Here is a 21,800-nt window from a genome sequence, read left to right on the forward strand (position 1 = left end):
CCCCAGGCAAGTACATGTCTTCTTCCTTCCTTCTTCCTTTGGGTATTGCCTTATGAGTTGGAAGATCTTTAGTACACAAACCTGTGGGCAAGGGCAAAAGCCACCTTGATGGGTGGCAAAGTAGAAAGCTGAGGAGAAATTGGGCCTCGTGGTCTCATTGAGCCACTGAACCCCTCAATCCTGGAACCAGCTGACTATCCAACTTCTGGACTCCTTGTCACGTAAGACAATAATAATAATTCCTCTATTGTTTGAGCCACTTTGAATTAGGTCATTATACAGACAAAAGCACCCAACTGATCTATTATGTTTATGAGCAACAACTGAAGAGCCTTGGACTTTTGGCCCACAAAGGACTTCTCCCTGGAAGAGCAAGACCAAAGTTTTCTGAAATCTAAAGGCCTGTCTTCAGAGGAGAGGTTCAACTTGCTCATGTCGGGAAGCAGATCAACCCTCAATGACGGGAGGCACTCTAACTCTCAGGGCTGTCCAAGGATATAATGTGGTATTTGGTGAAGTTGCAAGTTTCCTACCCCTAAAGCTGGATGATCATCACGAGAATTTTGTAGAGAAAACCTTATTTATCATGTGTTATAAAAACTATTTTGTAAAGACTGACAACACAATGGATACTTCAGAAAAAAAGATATGGCTAAGACTTTCCTGGGAAGATGGAGACAAAAGGAGAAGACAAGCTAGAGCAACTGAGGCAAGGGAAAGGCAAGATGAGCACATCCTCATTGCTAATTATGGCACTGAAGCCAGAATGTAGGTGCTTAGGGCGAGGTGAAGAGTTCTTAGACTTGATGAAAAAAAAAAAAGTAGTGACAATACCTAATGCCATAAAGGATGTGAAGAAACTAGATCTTTCATACACTGGGGTCAGAATATAAAATAATTAAGATACTCAAAACAGTCTGGCAGGTAATAAAAACTAAACATACGCTTACCAAATGACCCAGCAATTGTACTCCTGGGCATTAATCCCAAAGAAATGAAATCTTAAGTCCACACAAAACCCTACATATAAGTGTGCATTACAACTCTTATTTGCAATAGTTAAAAAACTGAAAACAACCCAAATGCCCTTAAATGGGTGAATTCTGTTCAATAGGGAAAGAAACTTGGTTACACCCATACCTGAGAATCTATATATATAAAAGCCTAATATGCAAAGTGTCCCCTCAGGAGTTCGACTGACCAGGAGTTCGCTCGCTATGACGTGTGCTAACCACCAGGGGGTGGCGTGGAACGAAGGGAGGCCCCAGCTGGCAGCCAGAAGGCCCTGATCAGCCCTGATCGCTGGCCAGGCTTAGGGACCCTACCCGTGCACAAATTTCGTGCACCAGGCCTCTAGTATACTATATTTACCAATAAAACGTGAAGTGCTATTTATACATGTAACAACTTCTATGGGTCTCAAGAGAATTAGGCTGGGGGGGGGGGACCTCAAAAGATTACATACTATATTATTTCACTTATAAAATACTTTCAAAGTGGAAAAATTATAGAAATGAGGAACACAAGTGGTTGCCAGGGATTAGGGACTACAGGGAGTGGAGCATGGGTATGATTATAAAGGGTACATGAGGGATCTTTGTGCTAATGTAACAAACAGTTCTGTATCTTTTGCAGCAATGGTTACCTGAATCTACACACCTGGTAAAACTGGAAAGAACTACACCAACCTACGCACACGCGCACGCACACGCACACACACACACACACACACACACACACACGCAATCTGAATGAGTGTCTGTGCACTGTACCAATGTCAATTTCCTGGTTTTGATATTATACTATGTAAGATGTTATTTCATATGAATCTATAATTATTTCACAATAAAAAGTTTTTTAAAACCATACAATAGAATGGCAGGTAATCAGATGTGAGTGTGTCAAGCCTGCCAAGACAGAGAATTGACTAAAACCTGGATGTATTTTAACTGATGTGTATAATTCTTTTTATGGATCTGTAGGCCACTTCCAAAATATCTTTATTTTAGAAAAACCATCTCTGAGGATAGATGGGATTTTATGTAGCCACATAGGCGCTCCTCGGAGAAAAAGTATCATAAATCCAAATTGTTATCATAAATTTTACATGAAATTATTTACCAATTATGAATCACTTTGACAGTTTCCTCAAGCTATCACAACGCTTCCACATAAGAAGGTACCACAGCAGAGGCTGTACTGAGTTTCGGGGCAGGGGTCCTTCCCAGCCTTCTCCTGGATCTCTGGGCAGCCACCTCTCTCCACTGCCTCCCTGGCAGCTCCAGCCCCTCCCCCACTGCAAGCCACAGTGGGCTCAGGAATCTCTTACCTGTTGAGGTCCCAGATTCTTAGGGGTGAGAAGTGTCCACAACAAGCCGTCCCAGTCACAAAAGAGCTGCCAAACAAAAGGAGAGCAGAGTCAGGTCTGGCTTGTCAGAACTTGTGGCGGAAATGGCTACACAACTGACGGTGCAGTGTTCATTCTCCAAGGGGTTCTGGGGTTAAGCCAGGATGAGAGAAGCAGCCAAAAGAGCCATCAGAGGGGTTGTGGGAAGACCAGTGGGAAGTACGGTGAGGGCTGTAACCTCCCAGAGCTGCAACCTCCCAGAGCTGCCTGCACAGAGAAACCACAGGTTCAATGATGGCTGAGCTTGCCACTCTGACCTAGTTGCATGGTCTCTGCCCACCATAAAAAAACGATCTCTAGGTGCACAACTCTGAGGCCCAGGGAAGCAAGCCTGTCAGGCTTCAGCTGTATGAAGTTCACAAAGCCATGGCACAGGAATGGTCTCCTGGAACAAGCTGTTGGGTGCTGGACGGTGATGCCCTTCCATAGCTGAGGGTGCTGGGGGCATTCTTGAAGGTTTTCAGAGCCCAGGGTATCTGGTAATATGGTACAAGCACAAGGCAGATGTAAAGGCACCAATCAGAGAAAGAAAATGGTGAGAGGTGAGTAACAATATGAAAAGATGAAATGGGTGAGATGCCTGAAATGAAGGAGAGCTGGGAATGTGAGGGGCCAGGCAGCCAGGGCCGCTGTGGAGTGGGATGGGAGTCAGGTAGAGTTTAGAGGACAATGACAGACATTGCTGAGATGCGGGTGAGAAGGAACGCTCCGACCGTCTTTCCCAGAGTGTCTCTTAAATCCTAAAAAGTTCAACAAATACAATCTGCAGAGTTTCAACTTAAGTGCAGGCACCAGTCCAGTGAGAAGGATCTGTGCAATGAGCCAGGCTGGTTGTAGTGCTAGGACTAGAACTTGAACCTACGTACCAGGCCTCTCCTTTGTTAGAGGATTTGGCAGGGGTGGGGAGGGGAAGCCTACAGGAACCCAGGGTTTGAAAACCTAAACTGCAAGCAAGAGAGCTGAAAGCAGTTGTGTCACTTAGGAGCCCGGAGCAGGGCAGGGCCATGTCCCTACATGTCAGGCATGGGGGGAGAGGGACTGGACATACTAATGACATGTTAGCAATGCGGGGCAGCAGCCCCTCCACCCTGGCCCTGCCCAGCACCTGTGGCTCTCTGATCCCAAGCATGTCAGTGGGGAGATGGATTTCCGCAGAGAGGGCTCTTTAGAAGCCAGGGGCTTTAGCTGGGGGCAGGAAGAAGGGGGGACTTGGCCTGCGAGTTATGACTAGGGAGATGTTAGGGCAGGCATTGGCCAATCCACTGATTTACAATCAAAATTGCAGGGCAGGTGTCTGCTTTTCAACCCCAGACTGACAAAATAGCCACGTGAGCCACCCTGTGGCTTCCATGCCTCAAGCCAAGACTTCCTCTAGAGACATGCTCCATCAGCCTAGCTTCCTCTCAACCCCTGAGAGGGCCAGCAGACACTAAACTAGAGTGGTGTGCCCAAACAGCCACTCTGTCATATCCCAAGGGGACTCCCAGCCTGGGACGTGGCCGCTGGACAGTGAAGACCCAAACTACAAAGGTGGGAGGTGTTGTCCTGACCTCCCCCATTTTTCTCTTGAGGGTAATCCATTAATAACTGGTAAAGCCAATTACCTTGGGTAGGAAACATAATAGCCACTTGGAAATCGTTCGAGCAGGCAATTGGGCTCTCCAGATTTTTGAAGATTTGGGGCCAGGTAAGGGGTGCCAGCAGAGACATCTCTTAAGGAGACCTGTGGCAGGCCTCTGCCCCGCCACAGGCCTAAATTAGCGTCAAGTCAGTCAACAGAGAGAGAGATGGTAGGCACCTGGAGCCTGAATCCCTGCCATTCCCACAGCTCGGACCTCCCAGCAGGCAGGGGTGGGGATGTGGGGTTGGGAACACTTTCCCCTGGGACTCCTGTGCCTCTCTATTCCTGCCCACCAACCCACCCTGGCCCTGTCCATCTGCCACCAGGAGGGGTGCCTCTCAACTTCCCCCACGAAGGCTTTTCTTATCTGTCTGGATATGACACCCATGAACATTTCTTTCCACAAGCTGTCTTCCCCTCACTTCACTATGTGAAGCAGGGAGGAAGAGAAGGAGGGGAAGTAGAGAGTCCACCTGGCACTAAGAGTTTAATCAAATATGACACAGCAAAAACAGTCTAGCAATAGTAAGCATATCTGGAGCCAGGTTCTGCTGGGGATACTCAGCAGGACTCAAACTCAAACCATGGGGACTGCCTGGGGACAGGGACAGGAGAGGCAGAAGCTGCTGGTTCCCAGATGGCTTGACCATCTTTCGCTGAGTCCCTACCACACTTTGATCTCACCTTCTTGGGACAAATGGCACTTTGGGAGGTTATCTTCCCATGTTACCTTTGAGATCATGAAACAGCCAGCTGGTGGCTCTTTTGTGTATTCCAGGGCCCAGCACAGTGCCTGACCCAGAAGAGTGCTCAGGACAAATCTGTGGACTTGAACTGAAAGGGCCTTCCAGAGCTCATGGTCAACAAGGCCAAGAAGCTAGTCATGGGTTATGAATGGGGTTGCTCTGCTTCTTAAAGGAATAATTCCCAAATCAGCAGACTCAGACCTGACACATGACACAGCTGTATGTCACTGGGGCAGTGAAATAAGCACCACAACCAGATAATAGATGAGAAATACCAACAGTACCTAAAAATTAATGTCAAACTCTCTCTCCCGTCTCACACATGCAAATGCACAAACTCTCAGTTTGAGGGTCTAGAAGTCATTCTGACTCCATAAACTCTACTCTTTTTGGACAAGAGAGTCCTTACCAGAAGCCAGCCTTCTACAGTTTCTCATTCTGTGCCAAGATCCCCTACCCACCTTACTGGCTCCCTGGCCCCAGTTCAGGCGAACCTGGCATCACAGAGATCATTATCAGGCCCAAGCAGTAGACATAGGAGCCCTCACATCAGGACAGCAGGAATAGAAAATAACAAAATACAGAAGAGAGAGGAAGGTAAGAAGGGAAATTAGTTGGGTGTGAGTAATTTATTGAGCACTTTCTAGGTGCCAGGTTCTGAGCAAGTGTTTCAAAAGCATTAGTTTATCTAATCTTCATAACCTGGTGTAGTAGGTTCTACTTTCCCTATTTTACAGACGAGGAAACCGAGGCACAGTGCAGTAACGTAAGCTGCTCTAGCTCACACAGGGAGCAAGTAGGAGGAAACCCAGTCAGTCTTGATTCCAGAGCCCAAGTGGTTTTATACCCCTTGCCACATAAGTTCCCTTCCCAGCACCTAGTATAATGCCTGACACATACTGAAACCTCAAATGCTTGTTGAATGAATGAATGGACAAATGAACAAATGACTCCACCTGGAAGATGAAAGGAGCGACGGAGTGGCTCTGACGAGGGGCAGCAGAAGTGGCGTGCTCAGCAGCTGTGCCCCGTGGCTGGCCCGGAGCCGCCCAGCTGGCCCAGGCCCCAGCCGCCTCTGAGCCGAGGTTGACACACTTTGGCAAGGGAGGCCACCAGAGCTGTCACATCATTCACCAACATGCCCATCAAGTGTATTCAGTTCTCTTCAACCCGCATTGGCATTTTAATTACTGTTGGGTAAACTAATTTGTACAAATGAAGGCTGGGCTGCCTAATAGAATATGCAAGCTCTCTGACCTCTGACAGGCACTGACACGAGATACAAAGGCCGCCGAGGAAGGCTTTTTATCTGAGCCTTATTACTCTCTATTACTCCAATTAGTCAGGCTCCAGTGCTCCTAATTGGAGGAAAAATTGCAATTAAATCAATTTTTGATGGGCTGCAAGTGGGCTCCTAAACTGCCCCACTTGTGAAACACTGATATTATAGCAGCAAAGGTCACAGGCCTCATCAGCACCTGGGAGCCCCCCCAAACCTGGTTTCCCTTGGCCCCCTCCTAAAATGCTTCAAGGAAACCCCTGCCCCTCCATTGGCTTGGCCAGCAAGGACGGGAAGGAGGGAATCATTAGAACATGTCAGGTCTCATTGCCGCCGCCGCCATCTGCTAACCTGCACCACTGACATCATCGCAGCAGCTAAGTCCCGAAGCATGAATGCAGTGTGAAGGTCACGCAAACTCACTCAGTGAGGGGACGCCAGGAGCAGTAGTGTAGTGACAGTACTGTGAGGGAGGAACTAGTGGAGTGGGAACAGGAGGTCAACAGAAGTCAAGAAGAAGAGAGACAAAGGCCGGGGCAGGTGAAAGAGTAAGGCAGCCAGTTTCCAAATTCTAGGGGGCACCCGGAGGCACCGAGCGGGGAAGGAAAATAGATGGGCTTGGGAAAGAAAAAAAAAAAAGAGAGAGGCAAAGGAATCTTGTTCTCTCCAACAAACATCCACCTGAATGCAATACACAGACCAGAAGACTAAGAGTCACATCAGTGATAGGGGCAGGAGCATGCTTATGGGGCCTGCCATTTCCAGTAGTATCTGCCTATAAAGGTGGGGGAGGGAGGAAAAGATACCAGAACTAAAGCTGTAAGACCAGGGAGGGAAAGGTAAACACAATTTTGCTCATCAAACTAAAAGATAATAAGACCTTTATTATTATTTTTTAACAACAAAGGAGGCAAGAATATACAATGGGGAAAGGACAGTCGCTTCAATAGATGGTGTTGGGAAAACTGGACAGCCACATGCAAAAGAATGAAACCATACACAAAATTATACCATACACGAAAATTAAGTCACAATGGATTACAGATTTGAATGTAAGATCAGAAACCATAAAACTCCTAGAAGAAACATAAGCTCCTCGACATCAATCTTGGCAATAATTTTTTTGGATCTCACTCCAAAGCAAAAGTAACAAAAGAAAAAATAAACAAGTGAGACTACATCAAACTAAAAAGCTTCTGCACAGCAAAGGAAATAATAAACAAAAATGAAAAGGCAACCCACTAAATGGGAAAATTATTTGCAAATCATATATATCTGACAAGGGGTTAATATTCCAAATATATAAAGAACTCATACAGCTCAACAGCAAAACAACAACAAAAATGGACAGAGGACATAAGTAGACATTTTTTGAAAGAAGACATACAGATGGCCGACAGGTATATGAAAAGATACTCAACATCAGTAATCATCAGGGAAATACAAATCAAAACCACAATGAGCTATCATGTCACACATATTAGAATGGCTATCCTATATAATAAAAGGCTAAAATGCAAATAGACTGAACACAGAACAACTGGAACAACCAAAACAACCGGTCGCTATGACGTGCGCTGACCACCAGGGTCATGCACGGATCATGGCAGGCGTTGGCTGCGGCAGGATGATGGAGCCGGTGAGCAGGGGCGCCAGACCAAGGCAGTGTGCCAGTCGCTATCATTGGGGCGAGCCTCTGGTGGTTGCTCAAAATTCTTTGCTCCCATGTGCCGCCGTCCCACCTGGAGCTTGCACCTGCTGTCAGCACCGGCCCTACTCGCACCCGCAGCCAGCGCCGGAGCCGCCATTCACACCACCTGCCAGCACCCCTCAACTGCCCCAATCACTCGGTGCTAACAGCAGGTGTGACCAGTGGCTGCCGACCCCAATTGCCCCTCAGGGCTTCTCCACCTCCCTGTGCTCCTGAGGGGAGATCGGGGCTGGCAGCCGCCTCTTGTACCCACTGCTGGCAATGGCCCCGCTCGCACCTGCTGCCAGTGCCCAGCGCCAGTCCCGATCACTTGGCACCATCAGCGGTATGAGGGGCAACTGCCTGCCCTGATCACCCCTGAGGGCTTCTCCACCTCCTCCTGCTCCTGAGGGGTGATCGGGGCAGCATCTGCTGCTCGCACCCACTGCCGGCGCCCGGCACCTGCCCCAATTGCTTGGTGCTATCAGCGGGTGCAAGCAGTGGCTGCCAGCCCCTATCATCCCTCAGGGCTTCTCCACCCTCCTCCTGAGGGGAGATCGGAGCTGACAGCTGCCTCTCGCACACGCTGCTGGCGATGACCCCACTCACAATCGCTCGGCGCCATCAGCTGGTATGAGTGGCAGCTGCCTGCCCTGATTGCCCCTGAGGGCTTCTCCACCTCCCACTGTTCCTGAGGGGTGATCGGGGCAGCAGCTGTCGTTCACACCTGCTGACAGTGCTGGCCCCACTCGCACCCGCTGCTGGCTCCAGCCCCAATAGATCCACGCCTTCAACATGTGGGAGTGGCGTCGGCGGGAGTGGGGCTGCAGGCAGATAGGGGACCGTGGACCACGGCAGGAGGGGCCGGGCGGGGACTTGGAGGATGGGCTGAGACCTGCCCCTGTGCCTACTGCAGCCTTGCAGCCCACAGTTCCTTTCGAGGTGCACAAATTCGTGCACTGGGCCCCTAGTATAGTATAAAAAAGACACGGTGTTGACAAGCATGTGGGGAAAGGGGAACCTTCATACACAGTTGGTGGAAATGTAAATTGGTGCAGCCACTATGGAAAACAGTATGGAAGTTCCTAAAATAATTAAAAATAGAACTACTATATGACCTAGCAACTCTACTTCTGGGTATTTATCTGAAGAAAACAAAACACTTTCAGAAAGATATATGCAGCCCCATGTTCATGACAGCATTACTCACAGTAGCCAAATATGGAAACAACCTAAGTGTCCATCAATGGATGAATGGATAAAGAAATTGTGGTACATATATACAATGGAATACTACTCAGCCATAAAAAAGAATGGAATTTTGCCATTTGTAACAATATGAATGGGCCTTGAGGGCATACGCTAAGTGAAATAGGTCAGACAGAGAAAGACAAACACCTTATAATTTCACTTATATGTGGAATATTAAAAGATGTTAGCTATAATACATATTATAATAAAATATGAAATGATGGCATCTTAGAACTGAAGAAGTACGATAAGTTTTAAAATAACTGCCCCATGCCAAAACCAGTTTGGCTCAGTGGATAGAGCGTCGGCCTGCGGACTGAAAGGTCCCAGGTTCGATTCCGGTCAAGGGCATGTACCTTGGTTGCGGGCACATCCCCAGTAGGGGGTGTGCAAGAGGCAGCTGATCGATGTTTCTCTCTCATCGATGTTTCTAACTCTCTATCCCTCTCTCTTCCTGTCTGTAAAAAATCAATAAAATATAAAAAAATAAAATAAAATAACTGCCCTGGCCAGTTTGCTCAGTGGTTGAAGTGTCGGCCCTCGGACCTAGGGGTCATGAATTCAGTTCCTGGTGGAGGTGGAGGGTGCATGCCTCAGTTACAGGCTTGATACCTGGCCCTAGTCAGGGAGCATGCAAGAGGAAGCCAATTGATGTGTCTCTCTCACATCAGTGTTTCTCTTTCTTTCTCTCTCTCTCTCTCTCTCTCTCTCTCTCTCTCTCTCTCTTTCCTCCTCCCTCCCCTCCCCTCCACTCTCTTTGAAAGAATCAATGGAAAAAATATCCTTGGTGAGGAAAAAAATAAACCTATTATAAGTTTAAAAAATAAACAAGCAAATCAAAACAACAACAAAAACAAGCTCATAAACAACAAAGAACAGACTGGTGGCTGCCAGAGGGGAGGGGGGTTGAGGGTGAAGTGTGTCAAAAGATAGAAACTTCCATTAGAAAATAAATGTTATGGCTGAAACCGGTTTGGCTCAGTGGATAGAGCGTCGGTCTGCGGACTGAAAGGTCCCAGGTTCGATTCCGCTCAAGGGCATGTACATTGGTTATGGGCACATCCCTGGTAGAGGGTGTGCAGGAGGCAGCTGGTCGATGTTTCTCTCTCATCGATGTTTCTAGCTCTCTATCCCTCTCCCTTCCTCTCTGTAAAAAATCAATAAAATATATATTTAAAAAAAAGAAATGTTATGGAGATGCAATGTATAGCACAGTGATTATAAGAAATAACACTACATTGCATATTTGAAAGTTATAAGAGAGAAAATCTTAAAAGTTCTCATTAGAAGAAAAAATTTTGTAACTATGTATGGTGATGAATGGTCCCTAGACTTATTGTGGTGATCATTTTGTGGTGTATACAAATATCAAATCATTATGTCAAACACCTGAAACTAATATAAAGTTATATGTCAATTATATGTCGGAAAAAAATAGCCTGCACATAGAAAAGGAAAGAGTGGAAGGAAACATACTAAAATGCTAAAAGTGATTATGTTTGGGCAATAGAGTGATTGGCAATTCTTTCTTCTCTTAAATTTTCTTTATTTTCCAAATATTCTTTAATGAGGGTGTGCTACTTTTTTAAGGCCAAACATTATTTACATCTTGTAGAAAACACAAACCTGGACACTCCTGTCCACTGACTCGTGGCCAAGAGCAGGTGAAGCCAATAATGAGCTGCCTGCTGGAGCAGGTGTCAGCAAAGGTGGCCTGGCACAGCTTGGGCTGAAGCTCTGGGACTGACCATAGCTCAAGGTTAGGAAGGAAACTCCAGATCAAAATAGCAGGCTCCACTGGCCTCCTTCTCTCAACTAGGCACTAGGCAACAGAGAACAGACTGACCCCCACAGCTGGCAGAGGCCTGGAGCACCTCTCCCAGTCCTCTCTCTCTCTCTGTCTCTCTGTCTCTGTCTCTCTGTCTCTCTGTCTCTCTCTCTGTCTCTCTCTCTCTCTCTCTCTCTCTCACACACACACACACACACACACACACACACACACACACACGGCCTCTCTGAGCCCAAGTGCTTCAAGACAAGATGGTGCAAATAACCACGTAGGTCAGGCTCCAGAGAGAGTACCCTGAGGCTGAGGATGCCAATGCTTACCCTCATTCTGCAGCTCTAACAAACAAGGGCCACCAAAGCAGGATTTCTGCTTCCCCACAGAGGAGTGCAGTCCCACACCTGGGAAACGCCTCCACAGAAACACAAAATGGTTATTTCCCACTTACACCAATGGTTAAAGGTCAGCTTGGCCAAGACTTTGGCCCACGCTAGATAAAAGGAGGCTTGAGGCCGAAACCGGTTTGGCTCAGTGGATAGAGCGTCGGTCTGCGGACTGAAAGGTCCTAGGTTCGATTCCGGTCAAGGGCATGTATATTGGTTGCGGGCACATCCCCGGTGGGGGGTGTGCAGGAGGCAGCTGGTCGATGTTTCTCTCATGGATGTTTCTAGCTCTCTGTCCCTCTCCTTTCCTCTCTATAAAAAAATCAATAAAATATATTTTAAAAAAAGAGGAGGCTTGAGGTAGATAGATACATTTGTTCCCAAATGTACCCACTCCACTCAAGAAGCAGAAACTTAGAAACTTGAGCAATGGAAGAACAGAATTAATATGGAGAGAAAAAATAAACTGCATAGGAAACAGAAACTCACAGTACATGGAATAACATTCATACAATCTAATTGAATTTAACAAGAAGTGTGTTGGTGCCCTAACTGGTTTGGTTCAGTGGATAGAGCATCGGCCTGAGGACTCAAGGGTCCCAGGTTCGATTCCGGTCAAGGGTATGTACCTTGGTTGTGGGCACATCCCCAGTAGGGAGTGGGCAGGAGGCAGCTGATCGATGTTTCTCTCTCATCGATGTTTCTAACTCTCTATCCCTCTCCCTTCCTCTCTGTAAAAAATCAATAAAATATATATTTTTTTAAAATAAGTGTGTTGGGGCTGCAAGGAGAATAGTTTCTACACTCTATTTTCCACATACTTGGCCTCTAAACACAACAGCTTCACCCACTCCCAAGAGGAAGAAATGGCAGTATGTTTCAGTGCTAAAGGAAAAACTGACTGGGTCAGACTTCCTGAGAAATGATAAGATATTCACAAAACTATGTATCCAGCAAGAGGCATGGAAAAAGACTAAATAAAAATGGTCATTATTTACACACAATATAGTTGTCTATCTAGAACAGTGATGGGCAACCTTTTGAGCTTGGTGTGTCAAACTTCGCCAAAAAACTGAGCATAACTCGGGTAGTGTGTCACTTTGAGGAAAAAACATTATTTCGGAAATGTTTCATCCTCAGGAGCAGCAAATGTTTCATCCTCAGCATGCGGCCGCCGCAGCGGCCGCATGTCATCAGAAATGGTTACGCGTGTCAGTGCTGACACACGTGTCATAGGTTCGCCATCACTGATCTAGAAAATCCAACAGACCCAACTAAGACACTATTACAACCAGAATCAGTACTGGATGAGGTAGCTGGAATGCTGCGCTGGATAGTGGAAAGGAGTGCAGGCTCAGGGCTCCTGCCTCTGCCACCTAGTGACCGTGTGATCTTAGATGAATTATTTAACCTCTTTAAACCCAGATTCTCTATCTGTAAAGCAGAAATAATAAAAGGACCTATGCATAAGCTTGTCGTAAAAATTGTGTGAGATAAGATGCTCAGAGCAGTGTATGGAACATAACAAATACCCACAGATATTAGTTATACACCAGCAATCACCAACCAAAATGTAATTAGAAATCGATTCACAAAAAAAGAATGAAGAAACTGTAAAACAGCCAAGAATAATCCTAATAACAACAAAAAAACAAGACAGCCCCATTGAAAAAAACTATAAAACTTTACCAAAGGACATAGAATTGCTGAATAAGTGGAGTGATACATCATGTTCCTGGATTGGAGGTCTCAAGATGATAAAACTAGCAGTTCTCCTCTAATTAATCTACAAGTACAGTACAGTCCCATTATACTGATTGTGCTTAATCAACTGATTGTAAAATTTATCTGGAAGAGGAAATACACAAGAATAACAAAAAATATTTTTAAAAGAACAATGAGAAAGAAGTAGCTCTATGTCAAACATACTACAAAGGTGTATTATGATGTTAATGCTGGAACAAATACATTAATGGATCAGAATAAAGAATCCAAAGCCATTTTCATATATTTGTAGGGAATTAGTAGATCCTAAATGTGGCCTTTAAAGACAGTAGATAAAAAAATGAATTAATCAATAAACGATTTAGAGGCCATAGAATACACACTTGGGGGGAAAATAAAATTAGAGCCCTACCTCACAGCAGACATAAGTTCCAGATGGATTAAGGACATAAACACTTTTTAAACTATGCAAAAAACATTAAAGTATTAGAAGAAAATATAGGAAAATAGTTATCATCTTGGAGTGGGAAAGACATTTTTAAGACCAAACAAAACTTTGAAGCCATAAAGGTAAAGATGACAGAACTACTCTCCAAATACTAAAAACTTCTACACAACAGAAAACACTGTAAACAACAAGCTGAAAGGAATTGCCAAATATATATAATAGTCAAAAGATTAATACCCAGAACATATAAAAAGATCTTCTAAATCATGGGGGGTTGGGGGGCGGCGGGGCGAGAGGACAGGGCTAGATAAATGAGCAAAAAAATTTCAAGAAGTGCCGAAGCCGGTTTGGCTCAGTGGATAGAGCGTCGGTCTGCGGACTGGTAGGTCCCAGGTTCGATTCCGGTCAAGGGCATGTACATTGGTTGTGGGCACATCCCCCAGTGGGGGGTGTGCAGGAGGCAGCTGGTCGATGTCTCTCTCTCATCGATGTTTCTAGCTCTCTATCCCTCTTCCTTCCTCTCTGTGAAAAATCAATAAAATATATTTTTTTAAAAATTTCAAGAAGTAACTTATAGAAACAAATATATATGGCCAAAAAACACATGCAGTAATGTTAAACTTCCAAGTACTGTTCTAAACACTTCATATATATTAATTCAACTCTCAAAACATTCCTACATACTTGATATTTTTCTAGTATAATAGTATTATAAGTATATCTTAAAGCATCACTATCTTTTAGAATATAAACTGAAATATTTATTTATATGTCTGATGTTTGCTACAAAATATAGAAGAGGAAAGTATATGGGCAGTATTGAAGCAAAATTGGCCAAGAGTTGATAATTATCCTACTTTAATACATTTTTTAATTTTCCATGATAAAATTTCCATGAGGAAATTGAGGAATAGAGAGGTCAGGTAACTCACCAAGGTCATACAGCTAGTAGGTGGGAGGACATGATTTGACCTCATTCACTTAGGCTCCCGAGTCCAGCTCTTAATACTATTTTACACTCATGCCCAAACTTAGATGTCATTTTATACCCTTCACAAAGGCAAAAAATATTTTTAAAATTGGTATTATCCAAGAAGAAGTAGGTACCTGTATACACTGTTTATAGGTAGGCATATAATCTGATACAATCCAATTGGAGGGCAATTTGGCAGCACCTAAAGCCTTTCAAAAGCACTTACCCCTGAATCCAGCAAGTTTTTTCTAAGTATCTTTCCTAGAAAAATACCTGACTATATGCACAGATGGACAAGTACAGAGGCGTGTCCTGAGGCATTGTTTATAAAGCAAACCACTGGAAACAACTAAGTGTCCATCGATAGCAGGATGGCTAAGTGAACTTTGGTGCATCCACCTTACTCTGACCTAGAATGCAGCAGTAACAAAAATGTGATAGAGATACATGGTCTGAGAGCAAAGGAACTTTGCACCACATGTGTAGAGGGAGAATTCAAGTTCTAGAACAAATGCATAATGCGAGCCTAAAACAAAGCAAAACCCTACATTTGTGTGTAAATATACATACATGCTTATTCATGAAACTGTATGTCTGATATTTGCTTCAAATTAAAAGATCTGGAGTGACACATGCTAGACTTCCTACAACAAGAACTATGTGGAGAGGGGTCACAGGAAACTGAAGTGTATTTTTACTTTATACTAGAGGCGCTGGTGCATGAATTTGTGCATGGGTGGGGTCCGGCCGCCCACCCCCAATCGTTTGCTGTTGGCTTTTGGATGAGTTGAAGCTTCAAAGGCACTTTAGTGTCAGGGACACTTACAGCTTCTGTTTCTAAACCTCTCCCTAGACAGGTAATGCGGCTTAGTTCCCTGCTGACAAACCCTCTAAAGAGAGGCCGTGGTGTGATGTGTCTGCCCTCTTTGGTGTAAGCAGTGGAGAGAGAACGCAGGAAGACGGTGCTTGTGCTGGGCACCTCTCCTGGACACCTGACTGATGGTCCAGACCGTGAGCAGTTTTCCTTCTGATCACTCGTCATTCAGGTTCCTGGTCTATGAAGGCTGGAGAATGTTTACTTACTTAGAATCACTTAAGGTCACACTTCAGTGATGGGGTGGGGGGCAGGCAGGGAGGAGGGGTCGCGGGTGATTGGCTGGCCAGCCAGCCCCACCCCTGATCGGGCCAGTTGGCCGTGCACAGCGCATCATAGCCCCCAGTCGTTCTGGTCATTCTGATCGTTCTGCCATTCAGTCGCTTGGCTTTTATAGAGAGAGATTCTATGTATCTTAAACTGTTTAAACTTTTTACAACTGAACATATTTATATATCACTTAGGTAAAAAAATAAAATAAAGTAGAAAATAAGAAATTAAAAGAAAGATGGTAAAAACAATATTCATTTTGAAGTTGCCTGAAATAAAGGTTGCATGTTGGCGGTACCCTGAATTCTGAATATCTGAATTCAGATTCTGAATATCACACAAACCAAGTAGTTGGTTGGCTCCATCTTGAACCTGGCTAATGCCCCTGACATAGACCCTTCAATTCCAAATGGTTAGGGCCTGGAAACAGTTGCCTATGAGAATTTTACAATTTCAGCCTGCTCTTATAATACTTTCCCCTAAATTTCTGCTTCCTAACCACTCTCTCTGCAAAAAGGTAAACAACAAGCTTCTTTAAACAGGTGACCTTCTGCCTTAGCTGGTTTGGCTCAGTGGATAGAGGGTCGGCCTGCGGACTGAAGGGTCCCGGGTTTGATTCCGGTCAAGGGCACATGCCTGGGTTGTGGGCTCCCCAGTGTGGGGCATGCAGGAGGCAGCCGATCAATGATTCTCTCTCATCATTGATGTTTCTATCTCTCTCTACCTCTCCCTTCCTCTCTGAAATCAATTTAAAAAAAAAAAAATATATATATATATATATATATATATAGAGAGAGAGAGAGAGAGAGAGAGAGAGAGAGAGAGAGAGAGAGATTCATTATTAAAAAATAAATATATAAATAAAAAATAAACAGGTGACCTTCTGAATTCCACTAGGAGCCCAACAGAGGTCAAGGTGATGGCTTACCCCACAACAATGCCCTGTACGAAAGTTTAAACACTTTGGGTATTCAAATGACTGTTGCTGCTATGGCTACCTTAGTCTGAAGCACAAAATATATTTCCAATTTCAAAACAAATCACCTTTTCATTTTAGGTAGTCAATTTTGGCAAGATAGTAGTGGTTAGGTCGAAGGCCTGGGCTACCGTGCTGCTCACATCTTCTACTGGGCATGGGTGGCCTGCATGGTCTGGTGATTGGTGGGGAGACTAAGGTCAGACAAGCTTGGGTGTCTTTTCAGGTTTGCTGATGAAATAAGTAGTAGCTGGCATTTGAATAAGTGCATGAGATGGAAGGATGACGAAAACCATATGAATCAACTGTGGCTCTACAGAGAAGAAAGCCGAACTCGACTGGCAAGCCACAAAGATAATCAGGACACCAACTCAACTAATTTATTTTAAATTTTGATTCTTTTAAACATACCCACATTAACAAACCACAGAGGAACCTCGAGATTCAGACCGGATCCAGACTTGATCATGAGCAATAGGAAAGAGAGATGAAGACAGGTCAAAGAGAAATCTGTGTGACCTATGATCCTAAGGTCCTACATCCCTGACCCGCTGAAACATTTAGGCCAGCAATGGAGCCCCTAGATATTGGCCTGACTCTTATTTTTACTCTTAGTGTTCCATAAGCACCAACCTGGGGCAGTCATTTTCATGTGATAAGCATCAAAGTACAATCAAGACCTTAAAGAAAGAGGTTCTCTTTAAGGAATCAAAGGGCAGAAGAGCTCATCCAGACTACCCACCACATAATTGCCTGATCTTTCTCATCCACTGGCCTCCTAACTCTTGCCTAGCTTAAGACAGGCCCTAATGGCCCGCCAATGAAAAGGAGTTCCATGGTGACATCCAGCAAGTTAAAAAAAAAAAAAAGGAGGCAGTGGGCGTGAGTGTGGACCTACAGATTTACCACCACCATTTGTATCCCTAGACTACTGCTCTTCCATTAAAACAGAGGAAAGAGAAGAGGAGGTGAAGTTCTACACTCCTCAACCTGGTCTGATTGCTGCAGCATTTCCCACCATTACCCCGAAGGCTATTGCAGGGGGTCAAGGGTGTTGAGAGGGAAGGGGGTGTCATGGAGGTTTGTAGACCAATAGGGCCTGCTATGCATCATAAATTACAACCAGCAGGATTATAGATGTACAATCTGTGACAAGAAGAAAAGAGAGGACTGTGTATGTGCATATATATATATATATATATATATATATATATATATAGCACGTAAAGCCTATTCCTCAAGAAAACAGGTCTCCATTGTAGAGGAGGGCCAGCAGCAAATAGTGGTGTGCAAATCCAACTAACAGTTCTTGTGTCAACTCCTTCCCTGTGCTGGGGACAAGGGCCTTGAGTTCTCACATTGGCCACACAGATAGAGGCTTACATTATAGGGGGAGGTGGAAAAATCATAAGGCTGGAGATAGTATAAAAATGAAGGTACTGAGGTCCTTTTATAAAGCAAGAGACTTCCATCACAGGGCTTTTCAGAAAGGTGAAGTTCTGAATGAACCTCCTGATTTCCAGATTAGTTAGTAGCACCAGAAACTTTGACCTTGAACTTTGTTTCTCTCCAAGATTTCCTGCCCTCTCAACAATGGCACTAAGGAGGGAAGGGGCAGGAGTCTCTATCTTCCATCCTGTTCTACCAGGTAAACTGTACTCCTAGAGTCTAATTCAGGCTGCCTGCTAGTCATTTTCCTCTGGAGGAGGACCAGCCAGATCAGGACTTGGCTCCAGTCTCTCTCTGCCCCACTGAGAGGGTGCTGGCCACTGCTCATTTGTCCAACCTCACGTGCCTGCAGCCAGGCTCTTTCCCCGTGCATGTCACACTAGGAAAGTGGCAGGTTTTTCTAAGGACACCATCAACAGCTTACAAAGGAGGAATCTCTGAGCAGCAGAGCATTAATGAAGTGAGGAAGAGGAGGTTAAAGGCAGTGCCATCCACATACTTTGGGACTGGACGATGTCTTGGAGTAATTTGGCCTTTATGAAAATAGTAAAGCCTATTGTTCTATTTGCCCTACACTATCCCTCCATACATGTGGTTCCTAAGAGATTTCCCCTGTTCTTACACACTCTCCTTTCTATGGACACAGTTAATTGATCAAGAAGTAGGCAGCTGACCCAAGCTGGGCCAATGAGTCTCTGCCCTGAGATTTTTGAAAAACAGTCACTCTCCATGACTTAAGTGATGAGCTGCCAAACTCAGAAGCTCTTGGCAGCCTTTGGAATAAACTGGTCAGCTGGGAAAAAGGAAAGAGCTTCAGAAATATAAAGTCCTGGCAGCTCTGTGGCTTCTGGGTCCAGTTACTCCTGAGCCCAGATGTATTTGTGTTCTTCCTTTGACTTGGTTGCTCAGCCAAACATTTCCAGTTTTATTTAAGTTAATGTGAATTCAGTTTCTGTCACTTACAACCAATTTGTCCTGACCACTATACAGTGCCTCATCCAGTAACTGATGGGTTTCTCACCCATTTGAATATCCTCACTGATAGATGAACAAAGGGCTTTGTCAGGCACCTACTGGACATCTGAGGCCTGGCTAAGAATAGATACCTCAACCATGAAATCAATAGTTGGTGGGTCTGCTAGGAGAGCAGTTAAAACAGGGCAGTACAGGCTGGCCTGAACTTCTCTTATACCCAGGCCAGGAAAAAAAATCTACTCTCCTACTTCCAGTAGCTGGTGAGGAGATGGTCTGGACAACAGCAGATAACAAGGATGCTGCTAGACGAGTGGGATTATAGTTTCTAAGGGAGAAAGCCCTGATCTTCGGAGAGCTGGACTCTTGGATGTCCTTTTTACAGTCTGATGAGAGTGAAAGTTCTGCTGGAAAGAAACCACAAGGCTCGCTCTGATGAGAGTTTGATCCACTCTCAACAATAGTGTCAGGCATCTGAGAAATGGGTCCCTTAAAGATACTTTCCAGGTGTTTATCTGGTTTGAATTAAAGACAAATAAGGTAATTAAGATAGGAATGAAAACACAGGAGTTAATTTTCTCTTTGTGTATGTTTAAAATTTTTTAGAATTAAAAGTTTAAAAATACACACACACAATTGAGATTTGACCCCAAGCAACTCCTTTGTTACAAATTCTTTTATTACTTTCCGACCATGACTACTAGTAGCCCAAAAATGAAGGAAAAAATAAATATGACCATATGAGCAAACTTGAATATTCCACTGCTGAATCTCACTGAGTGATTCAATGACACACACAAAAATGCAGAGGAACCAAACAGAAAATTCACACATAGCACATAAAATTCTGTTTTTCTTAAAAACAAAACAAATAGCCCCACACAATCTAAAGCAGTACCAAAAAACCTTCTCACTCTTTTTTTTTTTTTTTTTTAAATAAACCTGGCCCTAGGTCAGAAAGACATTTGAAGTCATAAATCAGAAATTAGGTGTGAGGAAACCAAGGCCCTCCCATACATGGAAAACCACATTCTGGAACATAAAATAAATGATATCATGTCATATAAAAACTCTATAAATATGTCACTATATATTACATAAATAGACACTTATATGTGTGTGTATGTGTATATATACATATATAATTAGACATATATAAATACATACATATAAAATAATTGAAGCAAAACATGACAAGTATTTGAGCTTCAGGTTCCTCCAAAGTACCATCTCCTTACAGGTAGACCCCGTGTGGAGCCTGCCACAGTGAGCAGCCCATTCCTGCTTCTCTCTGAGCTACTCCACACATCCCCTAAGACCCTCATATCCTAACCAGCCCTTGCTCTCATAAAACCTTACCTCCATGCTCTTGCCCAGGACTTTGTCAATAGCCCTCACCTCCCCACTGGCAGGCTGTAGGCACCTAACTCTACCTCCTAAGGCCCCTTGGTAGGCAAATAACTTGGCATATTTTTTTTTCTGGGAAAAGTCAACCCCTCAATGTTTAATTTCACCTCTTTGGAACATTGGAATAAAGGCCAAACACATCATGAGCCACAGGGAAGCACTGGGGCCAGGGCAGTACCTGACTCAATGCCATGCCCACCATCAGAGCCACCAGGCCCTCCACTAATGTACCAAGATTAGGAACAGGATGGGGTGTGGTACTTACTCTGCCTGTCATCTGTGGTGCGCACAGGCATGCGCATCTGTAAATGACCAAATTACAGACTTTTTGATGTATAAGTCTACCTCCCTCCCCACAACCCTCCCCAGATAAGATAAATAAGATCAACCCTTCTTTGTAGTCTGTACTTTTCCTCAGAAATTTGGGGGTAGGAGGTGTGGATGTCAACTGGAGACTCCCACTATAAGGCCTTGAGCCAAGCTACATACCAAGAAAACATCTCAGGCCACTTATTTCTTTTCTGCTGAGTCTCCACACGTCATCACCACCCAAGCAACATGAGGAAGAACACTGTGAAGATGAGCATGTCCATCCATTACTCCCCCCAGACCATTCCTAGCCCAGGGCCAGTAGGTGGCTGCTGGCCATTCAGCCCTCAGTTGCTGACTGTCCCAGGCAGAAAGTTATGCTATGGCTCAACTCCAAGGTGTTGGTATTTGGCTCCTGGGAGGAAAGAGAACATGGGCCCAGTCACAGCCTTGGGAAGAGGTGCAGGCCCAGCTGGGCTCTCTTGGCCTTGCCACCCTTTGCTGAAAAGACACACGTAAGCAGACACACACACACACACACACACTGGTAAGGGGGCTTCCAGGATACTACACATACTCACACAGATGCACCCAGTGCTTGGGGAAGAGAGGAAAGTGGGCCCAGGAGCACATGCACATCCATGCCCCGAAACCTGGGCTGTAAGCATTGCCCCAGCCTTCCTGGGCAGTTGTAATTTTTAGTCAGCCCAGGTGTTAAGCCCCTGCCATTTTCTCTCCCTTCGGCCTGTCTGTCCCTCCCTCCGCCCTCCCACAGTAAGTGCTTTCAGGCCACACAATGAGTAGGAGGAGGAGAAACACTTCTATTGAGGAAGGCGTTTTGTTGTTTCATCCCCAAGGGGGGGCTGAGGTAGGAAAGACGGGGGACCCACAAAATTTCTAATAAGCAGTTTCTCTCCTCAAAGCTAAAATGATTTTCTTTAATTGCTTAGTGGGAACCGTTTATTGTGGGGGTCTCTGCCCTCCCCCCCAGCCTAATTGACTTACTGAAGTTTAACAGGGGCTTTCACCTGGAGAGACTGCAATTACTCCCCCCATCCCACATTCGTACCTGGGCTCTCCCCACAGGGGGCCTTTGTTCCCCCTAAATACAGCAGTGACACAAATGTCCTCAGCAGCAGGGGAACCCATGCAGGGAAGTGGTAATTTTCAGCCCAACGCAATTAGCTGAGGGCTTTTCAGTCTTCCCAGTGAATGGTGGGGAAACTTCGGCATG

General features: G+C 45.0%; 1 protein-coding gene across 2 annotated transcripts in view; it reads right to left on the reverse strand.

Moving 5' to 3' along the window:
• Window positions 1–21,800, reverse strand: part of FBXW4 (F-box and WD repeat domain containing 4) — an 80,728-nt gene that overhangs the window by 10,241 nt on the left and 48,687 nt on the right. For both annotated transcript variants that reach the window (XM_054728931.1, XM_054728932.1), the window contains exon 6: window positions 2,330–2,395. In XM_054728931.1, coding sequence (XP_054584906.1) covers window positions 2,330–2,395 — 66 coding nt within the window. The remainder of the gene's footprint in view (window positions 1–2,329; window positions 2,396–21,800) is intronic.

Source organism: Eptesicus fuscus, chromosome 17, assembly GCF_027574615.1.
Source record: "Eptesicus fuscus isolate TK198812 chromosome 17, DD_ASM_mEF_20220401, whole genome shotgun sequence".
Lineage (NCBI taxonomy): Eukaryota > Metazoa > Chordata > Mammalia > Chiroptera > Vespertilionidae > Eptesicus > Eptesicus fuscus.